General features: G+C 45.3%; 1 protein-coding gene across 1 annotated transcript in view; it reads left to right on the forward strand.

Annotated features, from left to right (window-relative positions):
* The window catches only part of ABCB11 (ATP binding cassette subfamily B member 11), a 130,236-nt gene that overhangs the window by 52,564 nt on the left and 63,494 nt on the right, over positions 1–14,178 (forward strand). The window contains 2 exon segments of the mRNA XM_030209802.1: positions 5,138–5,309; positions 8,712–8,836. Of these exon segments, the coding sequence (XP_030065662.1) occupies positions 5,138–5,309; positions 8,712–8,836 (297 nt within the window).

Raw genomic sequence — 14,178 nt, forward strand, 5'->3', positions numbered from 1 at the left:
ACCCACCCATGCCCGTCACATGGCCAGCCCCTCTTTTGAGTTCCACAGTATGATTTTCACACGGATCTTTATAGAATAGCATTTAGCAAGATTCACGTGCAAATCCAAAGTGTTGACAATTAATGCCAATCATTGATTGTTAGCGCCCAATTATTGGCACAAATTTTATTTATTTATTTATTGGAATTTATTAACCACCTTTTTGAAGAGATTCACTCAAGGTGGTGTACATTAGGTACAGTTTAAGTTTAACATCAAACTTACAATTTTGTTAACAGCATAACAATAGTAAATAACCAAGAATTAACTAAATACAATAAATGAGGTAAACTTGAAAACAGTAAATTGAAACCTAATAATAGAACTACCATGAAACAGTAACAAAAATATACACATTTAACAGCACTGGAATTCAATAGTAGAGCTATATTACAGTGTTAGCATAATACTAATGATACACCTAATAAGAATGATAAGAACATTCAACTAACATAGATATGATGCTAAAGATTGTCTACAATACGGCTTACCATATAGCTGAGGGACCAAGAGCAGATATATGAGGGGAACAAGATGCGTGGTACAGAGTCAGTTGGGATAATTTGGTGGCTGACTAAAAAGTCAATTTCTTTGTATAGTTACGCAAGAAATAAGGAACTGATCTAAGTTACAGAGTGTGTAACAAGCTAGTCCAGGTGCAGAATGAGTAAATAGTCAGTCACCCCTCTGGGACTAAATTCCAGCGCGTGGGGGTTACTCCTGAGAAAGCTGGCTGACGAGTATCACATTGTACAATTTCTTTTGACAAGGGTACAGATAGTCAGTGGCGTACCTAGGGTACTTGACACCCGGGGCCGGTCATTTTTTAACACCCCCCCCCCCCCCCAAAAAAAAATCCAGTACTAGGCATGCCGAGAATACAAAACACTCAGGACCTATAGAGCAATTCTACCATACCATAAGCAGTCATTTCTACGAGTCACACAAGGAAAAGGAAAGCATCTTAAACACTACAGTGAGCACTAGAACATCAATTCACCTATTGTAAAACGAAACCAGACAGAATAGTATAGATCGTAGATCCTGCACAGTCAATGCCAACTGAAAGCCATGTCTTTTTCACAAACACAGATACATCCTAATCCACTATAGAATAAGTAATCATAAACTTTCTATTTAGACAAAAATTAAACTGAACCCCCAAGATGCCAGACTCTGCATACAATGCAACACCACAGAAACAGAAACTGTCCCCTAGTACTGTGCAAAATATAAAGACAGCAGATGTAAATTTGAAAAAAACTAACAAGTACCAATCACCACTTTACAAATTAACAAATAGAAATAAAACAAATATAGAAAGTAAAATAATACCATTTTATTGGACTAATACATTTACCTTTCAGAGGCCAAAACCTCCGTCCTCGGGTCAGTACAGTATAGTGCTGTTACAGTATCCTATCCTGACCTGAGGAAGGGGGTTTTGTTTTCCGAAAGTTAGTCAAAATGTATTAAAATTAGTCCAATAAAAAGATTACCTTGTTTATATGTTCTATTATAAACATTTATTAACACAGCTACAATACTACTTTATCCTAAAGCAAAAAACAAAAATATATATTTTATTTACAGTTTGTTGTCTCTGGTTTCTGCTTTCCTCATCTTCTTTTCACCATCTTCCTTCCATCCAGCATCTGTCTTCGTTCTCTGCCATCCAGTGTCAGCCCTCTCTGCTGTTCCCTCCATCCAATGTCTGCCCTCTCTCCCTGCTCCTTCCATCCACATCTGCCCTCTATCTCTGCCCCTTCCATTCACTGTCTGCCCTTTCCCTTCCATCCACTCCACTGTCTGCCCTTTCTCTCTGCCCCTTCAATCCACCATTTGCCCTCCTTCTCCCATCCATCCAGGGTCTGCCCTCCCTCTCGCTCCCCCTTCCATCTAGGATCTGTACCCTCTCACTCTGCCCCTTTTTTAAGCCCCCAGTTCCAGCCCCCTTCTCCCCTCTGAACACCCCCACCCCAGTCCCCTTCTCCCCTCCCCTTCTCCTGTCTGTGACCCCCACCCCAGTCTTCTTCTCCCCTCTGAACACCCCCACCCCAGTCCCCTTCTCCCCTCCCCGTCTCCCATCTGAGATCCCCAACCCAGTCCCCTTCTCCCCTCCCCCTCCCCTGTCTGAGATCCCTACCTCAGTCCCCTTCTCCCCTCCCCTTTTCCCCTCTGAGCACCCCCACCCCAGTCCCCTTCTCCCCTCCCCTTCTCCCGTCTGAGACCCCCACCTCAGTCCCCTTCTCCCCTCCCCTTCTCCCGTCTGAGACCCCCACCCCATTCCCCTTCTCCCCTCCCCTTTTCCCTTCTGAACACCCCCATCCCAGTCCCCTTCTCCCCTCCCCTTCCCTTCTCAGACAGGGGAGGGGAGAAGGGGACTGGGGTGGGGGGTCTCAGACAGGGGAGGGGGAGGGGAGAAGGGGACTGGAGTGGGGATCTCAGACAGGAGAAGGGAAGGGGAGGGGAGAAGGAGACTGGGGTGGGGGTCTCAGACAGGGGAGGGGGAGGGGAGAAGGGGACTGGGGTGGGGGTCTCAGATGGGAGAAGGGAAGGGGAGGGGAGAAGGGGACTGGGGTGGCGGTGTTCAGAGGGGAAAAGGGGAGGGGAGAAGGGGACTGGGGTGGGGATCTCAGACAGGGGAGGGGGAGGGGAGAAGGGGACTGGGTTGGGGATCTCAGATGGGAGATGGGGAGGGGAGAAGGGGACTGGGGTGGGGGTCTGAGATCCCCAATCCAGTCCCCTTCTCCCCTCCCCCTCCCCTGTCTGAGACCCCCACCCCAGTCCCCTTCTCCCCTCCCCGTCTCCCATCTGAGATCCCCAACCCAGTCCCCTTCTCCCCTCCCCTGTCTGAGATCTCAACCCCAGTCCCCTTCTCCCCTCCCCTTTTCCCCTCTGAACACCCCCACCCCAGTTCCCTTCTCCCCTCCCCCTCCCCTGTCTGAGACCCCCACCCCAGTCCCCTTCTCCCCTCCCCTTTTCCCCTCTGAACACCATCTGAGATCCCCAACCCAGTCCCCTTCTCCCCTCCCCTGTCTGAGATCCCCACCCCAGTCCCCTTCTCCCCTCCCCTTTTCCCCTCTGAACACCCCCACCCCAGTCCCCTTCTCCCCTCCCCTTCCCTTCTCCCATCTGAGATCCCCACTCCAGTCCCCTTCTCCCCTCCCCTGTCTGAGACCCCCACCCCAGTCCCCTTCTCCCCTCCCCTGTCTGAGATCCCCACCCCAGTCCCCTTCTCCACTCCCCTTTTCCCCTCTGAACACTCCCACCCGAGTCCCTTTCGCCCCTCTCCTTCCCCACCTCAGTCCCGTTCTCACTACTATCTGAATCGGCGAAGCAGCATCGCAGGCAGTGCCTCGTCTGCCCTGCTGCTTGTGAAAAAAACAAATCTCCTTCTCCTCATTTTGACGTCTTGACGTCAACTCGGGCCTTCCAATCAATCACTATGTCCCGCCCGGCCCCCGCCCTCACGGAAGTTACCTTAGAGGAGGGCGGGACATAGTGATTGATTGGAAGGCCCGAGTCGATGTCATGACGTCAAGACGAGGAGAAGGAGAGATTTGATTTTTTTCACAAGCAGGGCAGACGAGGCGCTGCCTGCGATACTGCTTCGCCGATTTTTGTTTAAAGGAGGCGGCGGGAGCGGAGCACCCCCCACCCACTGGCACCTGGGACGGACCGCCCCTACCGCCCCCCCCCCCTTGGTACGCCACTGCAGATAGTGATGATCCTTGAGGGACCTTAGAAGCAGTGGTGTGCTGGAGCAGGCTCTCACAGGCTCGCAAGAGCTGGTTGTTAAGTTTTTAAGAATTTTGGGAGCCAGTTGTTAAAGTAGGGCCCTCCTTGGCTACTTTAACAACTGGGTCCCAAAATGTGGGCTTGGGCCCCCTGCTGAATTCTCTTTTACTTTGCTGGTGGGGATGCTGAGCCCTGTCAGCCAAGTAAATAGACTGCTGCTGCTCCCCGCTCCTTGTTTCCAGCTCTGAGCAGCAGGGTGGGACTTCTCCAGCATGTGTGAGAAATTTCAGCATGCTGCTCAGAGCAAGACGTTGGGAGTGGTGGCAGCCCATTTATTGGCTGCAAGCAAAGATATGCCTAGCGTGCCCGCACAAAGGGAGGGTGGAGAGAGAGGCAAGTGTTGCTCCCCCCCCCTGGCCGGCCACCCCTGGCCTTTCCAACTGCAGAGCTGGCTATGTCCAGAGAAAGAGCCTGTTGTTAAAAATTTACCAGCACCCCCCCTGCTTAGAAGTCTCAAAGGTATGTAAAGGGCTAGCTTATTCTTTAAGTACTCTGGTCAATTTAATTACACATGCAATTTTCTGTGCAGAAATTTGCATACTTTTATAGAATCTGGGAAGAGTGCAGGGCCAACGAGAGGGGGGGGGGGGGGGGAGAGACAAAATTCCCTAAGCCCTGGCCTCCAAGGAGAGCTCGCTGCCGGGGTCTCTCTTTTTCTCCTGCTCTTGACGGCACCCAGGTGATTGCATCCCGACAGGAACAGGAGAGAGAAAACTCCAGCGCTGGGCTCCCCTTGGAGGCTGGGGAGGACCCGGAGGAGCAGACACTGCAGGTATTCCTGCAGCGCTGCTCTTCACTCTGCCCATTGCTTGCTAAGCAGCTGCTTTTCCTCTCAGGCTGCGCATGTTCTGTTTTGAAACCAAGCATGCGCTGAGAGAAAAAGCAGCCACAGGATCAAGCAATGGGCAGAGTGAAGAGCAGCGCTGGAGAAAGACCTCTTCTGCTGGCGAGGCCTCGGGATCCCCGGCAGGCAAGGTAACAGTTGCACCAGTGATCCGGGGGGGGGGGGGGGTGGCGGCAGTGGCGCCGATCGGGGGGGGGGGGCGGCAGTGGTGATAATCGGGGGGGGGAGGGCGGTAGCAGCGACGATCGTGGGGGAGGGCGGCGGCTCTGCCCCAGGCTCGGCTCAGTCTCTCGGTGGCCCTGGAAGGGTGTATAAATGTGGGCACTGAATTTATAGACTTGCAGTTTAGTGAATAGAGCTCTTACCTGCAGTCAAATTCTCTGTTCTATGTTTGATATCTAATCTAAGATAATTCTACATTTCTTGATGATATAACTTTTCTTGCTTTTATAGTGACATAAATAAAATTTATGATGCCATTGCTGATCAAGTAGGAATCTTTATTCAGCGCTTCACTACCTTTATATCTGGTTTCCTGTTGGGATTTGTCAATGGCTGGAAACTGACCCTGGTTATTATAGCTGCCAGTCCTCTTATTGGGATTGGGGCAGCACTAATGGCTCTGGTAAGGGATTTATTTTTCTTTTTTTCTTTTATTTTCCATGTCTAGTCCTAACATAATAATAGGGCAGGTGATCTACAAAATCCAGAATGGAAGCAGAAGAAAGCAGATCAATACAAGATTTCCTTCAACAAAAAGCAGCAGGGCACAGAAGATTGTCCATCAGAAGAAATGCTTATTCATCACATAAATAAAATACATTAATGACTGGATTCTATATATGGCACCAAAAAAGTGCATTGTCTATATTTCAACGATTTTATGATTTTTCTAAATTGTTTTAATGTATTTATTCAGTCAAGATTGAGCCTCTGATGCAGCCCATGACTGGGCGAAACATGCCCATGTTGGGCTTCTAATGTATTTTATTTACGTGGTGAATAAATGTTTCTGGTGATGAACAATTTTCTTTCCCTGCTGCTTTTTGGTAAAGGAAATCTTGTATCGATCTACTTTCTTCTGCTAATATAATACAGAGAGGGCAATTTTCAAAGCCATTTGCAGAGGCTAAAGCAGACTTACTTGACTAAATTGATTGCTTGAACATTTCCATGCCGTTTCTTAATGGGTGTACTTTGAAATGCATTTCAATTAGCTGCTTCCTTGGGCATATTTTGGAAAATCATGCACAGAAGCTGCAAGAAGGTAGACAATAGCAATATCAGTGAATATTTATACATGGAAAGGGTGGTGGATGCTTACAATGCCTTCCCAGAACAGATGATAGAGGTAAACCCAGTGGTAGGATTAAAAAAAGAGTGGGATAAACATAGAAGGTCATTCAGTACAAGAGGATGGCAACCAAGTTCTGGGCACTTCAGCTCAGAATAGCAGTAAAATAATTGTTTTGCGCCTCAGAGAAGTTTACAGGACATATCTGCCATCATCTACTGTTTTACAATGGGGCCCTTTTACGAAGTGGTGGTAAGCCAAACCAGGCTTACTGTACATTATTCCTGGACTATTGAAGGCCCAACATGGCCAGTGGTGGTAGTTCCAGGTCTAGCGTGTACCATTTCCTGACACTGCCCAGTTACTGCTAAGTTATTGTGGGAGCCCTTACCGCCACCTCAATGGGTGGCGGTAAGTGCTCCCTGCTGCATGGCCATGCGGTAAGAGTTATCACATGCTCATTTTTTGGGGGGGAGGGGGACTTTTTATCCACTGCTGTAAAAAGAGCCCTGGAGTGCAGGAAAAACAGCCCCCAATGCTACCACAGGGCCCTTTTTCCTGCAGCTTGGTTAAAGGACCCCTATGTGCATTGTAGTTTCAAATCTACATGGATTTTTTTTTTATCTGTTACTGATGCTAATAAACTATCTTACTATATCTACTGAATACTGGGTTTCTTTCCAATTGAGGAGCTTGCTACTGCTCTGTCTGTGTAAACCCATCATGAGCAGATACAAGGTTGGAGTAATTAAGTGTTTAGAGGGGCTATGCAATCCTCTTCAGGATAATAGAAAGCCCATGGCTTCTGCTGCCCAATAGAGGTAGCAGACCTAATTATTAAACAACCTCACAAAAAGGGAGAGTATCGCAAGATGGGCGTCCTTCTCACAGGGACGCCCAAATCGGCATAATCGAAAGCCGATTTTGGTTGTCCTCAACTGCTTTCCATTGCGGGGACAACCAAAGTTCACGGAGGCGTGTCGGAGGCGTAGCGAAAGCGGGACTGGGGCGAGCCTAACACATGGGTGTCCTCGGCTGATAATAGAAAAAAGAAGGGCGTCCCTGATGAACACTTGGATGACTTTACCTGGTCCTTTTTTTCTTACGACCAAGCCACAAAAATGTGCCCTAAATGACCAGATGACCACCGGAGGAAATCGGGGATGACCTCCCCTTACTCCCCCAGTGGTCACTAACCCCCTCCCACCCTCAAAAGAAAAATTTTTAAATATTTTTTCCAGCCTCTATGCCAGCCTCAAATATCATATTCAGCTCCATGACAGCAGTATGCAGGTCCCCCACCCCCCTACCTGTTACACTTGTGGTGGTAAATTGAGCCTTTCAAAACCCACCACAAACCCACTGTACCCATATGTAGGTGCCCCCCTTCACCAGTAAGGGCAATGGTAGTGGTGCACAGTTGTGGGGAGTGGGTTTTGGGGGGGTTGGGGGGCTCAGCACACAAGGTAAGGAAGCTATGCACCTGGTAACAATTTCTGAAGTCCACTGCAGTGCCCCCTAGGGTGCCCGGTTGGTGTCTTGGCATGTGAGGGGGACCAGTGCACTACAAAGGCTGACTCCTCCCACAACCAAAGGGCTTGGATTTTGTCGTTTCTGAGATGGGCTTCCTTGGTTTCCATTATCGGTGAAAATCGGGGATGACCATCTCTAAGGATGACCATCTTGAAGCTCGACCTAAATTTCACGATTTGGGTGTCCCCGACCATATTATCGAAATGAAAGATGAACGCCCATCTTGTTTCAATAATACAAGTTTCCCCACCCCTTCACCGAGACATCCTGTGAAGACGTCCTCAGGAAAACCTGAGTGCCCCTTTCGATTATGCCCCTCTAAATGACTCGCTGGAAAGTATGAAAATTGCCTCCTATAAATCAGAAGATTTAGGGGCCCTTTTACTAAGCTGCATAAGCATCTACGTGCACCCAATGCACGCCAAAATGGAGTTACTGCCAGACTACCATGTGGCTCTTGCATTAATTTCATTTTTGGCGCGCGTCCAATACACACATCTAAAAAATATTTTTTTATTTTTGGGTGCACGTAACGGACGCATGCCATGTGGCATTTGGCATGCGTAGGTCATTACTGCCTGGTTACCACGTGAGTCTTTATCACCAGGTCAATGGCTGGTGGTAAGGTCTCAGACCCAAAATGGACGCGCGCCAATTTTCATTTTGCCGCACGTCCATTTTCTGCCAAAAAACCCGCCTTTTTTGCAGGCGCGCTAAAAAATGGATTGGCACATGCCCAAAACCCGCGTCTACACTACTGCAAGCCATTTTTCAGTGTGCCTTTATAAAAGGACCCCTGAAGTAGATATGGACTAGTGTAGTCTCATCATTCTAAAATGTCCAAAAGGAAAAAAGAAATATCAAGTGGAAAGTGCCATGTGGCAGTCTATTTTACTGATATTAGGATACAGAGTTGTAAATTAGTATTGTTTTATGTTTCTTAGTACTAACTCAGCAAGAATGTTTTGGGTATTGATAGACTCCCAGTAAAAACACTTTGCAGCATATTTATGAATTCCATTTCTTAAATTAAGATATTTGCGAACATGAATGAAATGAATGCCATTGTTCTCAAATATTTATGTTGTCCGTTCTCTTTGTTAAAATTTCTTCTCACCTACAGTAGATTTATTCTGTTTGTGATCTCCTGAATAATGATATGAAACAATGTATTTTACAGCAATGCTATGTTCTTCTTAGGCTGTAGCAAAACTTACAGGTAAAGAGCTGGAATCATATGCTAAAGCTGGAGCTGTGGCAGATGAGGTGCTCTCATCCATCAGAACTGTAGCAGCTTTCGGCGGGGAAAGGAAAGAGGTGAAAAGGTTTGTCCAGCCACACTTTCATTCACTGCTTAGGCTCCATAGTACAGCCCATTGTATATTCATTTTAACCAAATTGCAATGCAGTCAATAATAAAACAGTCTATATTTCTACAGATAACATCAAATAGTACGCATAAACTCAATGTATATCAGTCTGGTCTACATTTTAGTTTCTTGAAGGGCTTTATCTTTTTTTGTTTTTGGCTTGGTTTTTTTTTTTTTTTTTGAATGGCTTTGGGAACTATTCCCTATTTTTCCAAACTATTAGAGGAATAAAGGATGGAAAAAGAAATGACAACAGCCCCTCACTTTTCCTTTCATGCTAACTGCTGACATTTCACTGAGCTATATGGATCTTGATCAAAAATGAAGCTCCTGTGGAAACAAAACACAAGCAGCTGGGGAGTGGATTCCAGGAAAGAATGTTTAAAAAGGTGTGACAAAATAAAAGATACACTGCTTTCATTACAAAACATGCAAGGGGAGGGGTAGCCTAATGGTTAGAGCATTGGGCTGAGAACTAGAGAAGCAAAGTTCAAATGCCTCTGCAGCTCCTTGTGATCTTGAACAAGCCACTTAGGGGGTCTTTTACTAAAGCTTAGCTCAAGCTATCTGTGACAGGGCCCATTTTATTCCTATGGTCCCTGGTGCAGATAAGCTAAGCTTTAGTAAAAGACCCCCTTAACTCTCCATTGTCTTAGGCCAGATTGTGAGCCCTCTGGGAACAAGGAAATACCTACTGAACCTGAATGTACACCATTTCAGTAGATTTGGGTTTGCAGATGGGACCAACTGTATCGCAGACCACAAGTCTTTGGGAATGAGCAGAGCCAGCAGCACCACTCCACCAGTGCCGACTTGCGCGACGGAAGACACTACACAGAACACAGCCACAACACGGATGGAAAAACTCCTTCCTGGAACATAACCATGAGACATGACCCTGCAGTGCCTCAAGGCTGCCTTTGAGGCAGACAGTAAACAGAGCACAACCACAGCATGGCTGGAAGAATTCCTTCTTAGAGAATGACACGGGGACTAAGTTTGTCCTCATTCCCGCCCCGTCACCTTGGGTTCTGTCTCCATCCCCACCCCATCCCCAAAGGTTCTGTCTCCATCCCCGTCCCGTCCCCACAGGCTCAGTCTCCGTCCTCTCCCTGTCTCCTCCCCGTCCCCATTCCCACCTCATACCTGTGGACTCTGTGTTCATCTGCAGAAGCCTCAAAAACTTATGATTTTATATTTAAATCTTTTTATTAAAGTATAAAAAGGAATATGATGTGCAATTGTTGTTTATAGATCACAAACAGAAAACAATAATAAAAATGAGCAACTTGTCTACTTAGAAGATTTGCTGGCAGCAGGAATCTACAGGATTCCCCACACAAATTTTGCTACTTGTGGCCAGCATATTTGATTGTTTCTCCAAAAAAATCAAAATATCGTTATCTGCATCACTCAAACATAAATAACAGTCCAGTTCATTAACAGGCTTCAAAGTAGAAAATGACACGGGGACAAAGTTTGTCCCCATCCTCACAGGCTCTGTCCCCATCCCCACCCCATCCCCGTGGGATCTATCCCTGTCCCCGCAGGTTCTGTCCCCGCCCCGTCCCCCATGGAGACGGTTACTGCAGATCCCTGTCCCCATGCCATTCTCTACTCCTTCTCCCTCATCTCCCTGCTCCTCTCCATTACCTACACCGCCTAAGGGTGATCCACCAGGAATAGAAAAATCATAAGTCCAGCTACTTAACACACTCTCACACACACGTTGACTCTCTACCTATAACTCACACACATGCACACTAAAAAAAAAGGACTACCTGAAAACTAACACACCCACAGTTACACACGCACAAAAATGTTCATAACAAGAATACTAATAGGGTTATCAACCCTAATGCTAACAACATCCACAACTGCCCTAACTCAAGGTGAGAACAACAACATACCGATACTTTGCAACCTGACCCAACCAGCAGGAAGAACCAGTCTCTTCTTGAACAGAGCCCAAACAGCTGAAGAAACACTCCAAAAAATAGTAATCAATCATTCGGTGTCCAAACACAGCAAAAGGCCAAAAAGGAGAAAAAAAAACCCCACAGAACCCAAACAAACACCTACTAAAGAAAATTACCACAACCGTGTTAACAGAAGATGACTATCTACCAATACCATTGGGATACATCAATGCCAGATCAGTAGTAAACAAAACAGAATAAATAAAGGACTGGATAATGGACGAAGACCTCTGTCTGTTTTTTCTAAACAAGATATGGATCCACAGTAAGGAAGACCCTATAGTTCTAGACCTATGCCCACCAGGCTATAAAATCCTACACTAGACCAGAAAAGGGAAAAGAGGTGGGGGAATCGCACTGATCTACAGATCCTTTCTAAAGGCGGAAGCCATAACAGAATCTATAACACCGCAACTGGAAATCGCCTCTTTAAAAATCAAGGACCAAACTCTACACAACTAACTGTGCTGCATCCTTTTCTACAGACCCACAGGAAACTAGAAATTGATGCAATCAAACTTAATGGACTTTATCTCAAACATGTTACAACCCCCAACACTTTGCTAATAGGAAGCATCAATCTTCATCTCGATGACCAGATAACAGACAGTTCCAAAGAATGCAATGAATTCCTACAAAAATGGGACTTCCAGCATCCACCAGTGACCACAACCCACATTAAAGGTCATGCCATAGACCTAATAGCTTATAGATTCTCATAAGACAATACCTTCAAAATACAAAACCCGAGATGGACGGAAAGCCATTGGTCTGATCACTTTATTGGAAAGAACATAAAGTTTTATTGGAAACCCCCTGGTCTGATCACTTTATTGGAAAAAATACAAAACACAAACACAACTACCATACAAATCACAAGGAAAGATTGACGAAACTAAATTCTGAATGACCATATATGCAGATCAATGGTCACCAACGTCTAACACAGAAGAATTCCTAACAGAATGGGATGAAAGAAGCACCAACATACTGGACACAATAGCCCCTATGAAAACAAAATTTGGACAGAAGCGCAAAAAGCCACGTGGTTTGATGAAGAACTAAAATGTTCAAAACTCTTTGCAGAAGACTGGAAGAAGCATGGGTGGGGGGGGGGGAACAAAAATGAAACAAATAAAACTGCATAGAAAGAAGCTCAAAACAGATACAAAATCAAAATTAGACAGGCTAAAAAGAAATTCTACAAAGAACAAGTAGGCTCAGACTACAAAGACACAAAGAAATTGCACAAACTTCTAAATAATTTTCTAAACACCAAACCCTTGACAACGACAAATGAAGATTCCCCATCAGCAAATGATCTTGCCAGATTGTTCAAGGAAAAGATCCTCAAGCTAAGGAAGAATCTAATATAAAACAACAATAACTTTGAATCTTTTATAGACGAACTAGATCACCCTCCAGAAGAAGCCCCAGCAGACAGGATATGGACCACCTTCACACAACTCACAATCGAGACTGTAACACAAGCATTAAGAAAATTCTCCTCCAACTACTGCATGCTAGACACATGTTCCAATCATATACTAAAAGTTGCCCTGGACCGATTCATAGACCAACTCACCTTCCACCTGAACTATATGTTCCAGGAAGGCCATTTCCCACAGATAAAGGGAAACATACTGCTCACACCAATCCTAAAGGACACCAATAAAAACATCACTGACACCTCGAACTACAGGCCAGTAGCATCCATACCTTTAACAACCAAAATAATGGAAGGTATAGTGGGCAACTAACTAAAAGACTGAATTAACAAATTCTCCATATTACATGAATCCTAATCAGGATTCAGATCTAATCACAGCACTTAAACAGTGCTGATTACATTACTGGCTAACTTCAAAAAGGAAATCTCAAAAGGAAAGAACATTCTCCTATTGCAATTTGACATTTCAAGCACACTTGATATGTTCGACCATCAAATCCTCAAAAGAATACTCGATAAAATCAGCATTGGAGGGAAGGTGCTTGACTGGCTCCTAGGCTTCCTGACTGAAAAATTCTATTAAGTGAAGACAACTTCCTCCCTCTCTCCCCACTGGAAAGTGGGTTCCTCCAGGGCTCACCACCCTCACCATTGTTATTCAACTTGATGATGGCCCCCTTTGCCCACACACTATCCAATCAAGGCTTCAACCCCCTTATATATGCTGATGATGTGTCAATTTAAATCCCCTTCAAAAGAATCCGCTTGAAATTGCAACCAGGATCATAGATGGCGTAAACATAATGGAATCCTGGGCATCATTGTTCAAGCTCCAACTGAACAAGGAAAAAAACACACTGCCTGATACATCATTACACAACACCAAACGCTTCCGAAAAATCAGCACCATGGCCACAATCTTCCCAATATCTGACAACTTAAAAATCCTAGGAATCACCATTGACTGCTATCTACCCTTCGATAAACAAATCTGAAACACTAAGAAAAAAAATGTTCCAAACCATGTGCAAACTGAAATGCATAAAATATTTCTTCCCAAGAGACATATTCCACACATTAGTTTAATCCATGGTCGGTCCTCACCCATGCGGACTACCGCAACAGAACATGTGCTGGATGCAAGAAGCAACTACTAAAGAAACTGCAAATAGCACAAAATACAGCTGCTAGACTAATATTTGGAACAAATTGATTCAAAAGCACAAGACCACTGCTCCTAAAACTATACTGGCTACCCATTAAATTACGTATATCCTTCAAAATTTGCTCCTATAAAATAATTTTAGGCCTTGCACCAGAATACATGCCAAACCTAATTGAACTACTTATATGCAACACAATAGAAGGCACAAGAACGTACCTCACCCTATATTTTCCAGTATGTCAAGACCTAAAATACAAATCTTCATACTCAACCAACTTCACATACAGTACATCTGCCCCAAGATATGAAACACAATACCAAAAATCCTAAAATGCACGACTGACCACCTAACCTTCTGAAAACACCTGAAAGCCTGCTCTTCAAAAAACCTCTACTCGATGATCCTGCACAGCAAAACTGAACACCAATCAACACACCACGAAACTCAAATCACTAATAGTAATTGAACAGACCACATGTTGACTTCTACAACCCAGTACCCCCAAGTACCTCCTCAAAAAAAGCCCTGCTTACAGTTTACTTTAACTAATGTAAACTGTAAGCAGGGCTTTTTTTTGAGGAGGTACTTGGGGGTACTGGGTACTGGCACCTTTTCCATTGTCTGCCAAAATTGACCTATGGGCCCCAAGTTTTAATGAAAGAGCTCAGGCTCTGCACACCAATTCTGTCTTGTCATAAATTC

The sequence above is a fragment of the Microcaecilia unicolor genome, chromosome 7 (assembly GCF_901765095.1).
Source record: "Microcaecilia unicolor chromosome 7, aMicUni1.1, whole genome shotgun sequence".
NCBI classification, from domain to species: domain Eukaryota; kingdom Metazoa; phylum Chordata; class Amphibia; order Gymnophiona; family Siphonopidae; genus Microcaecilia; species Microcaecilia unicolor.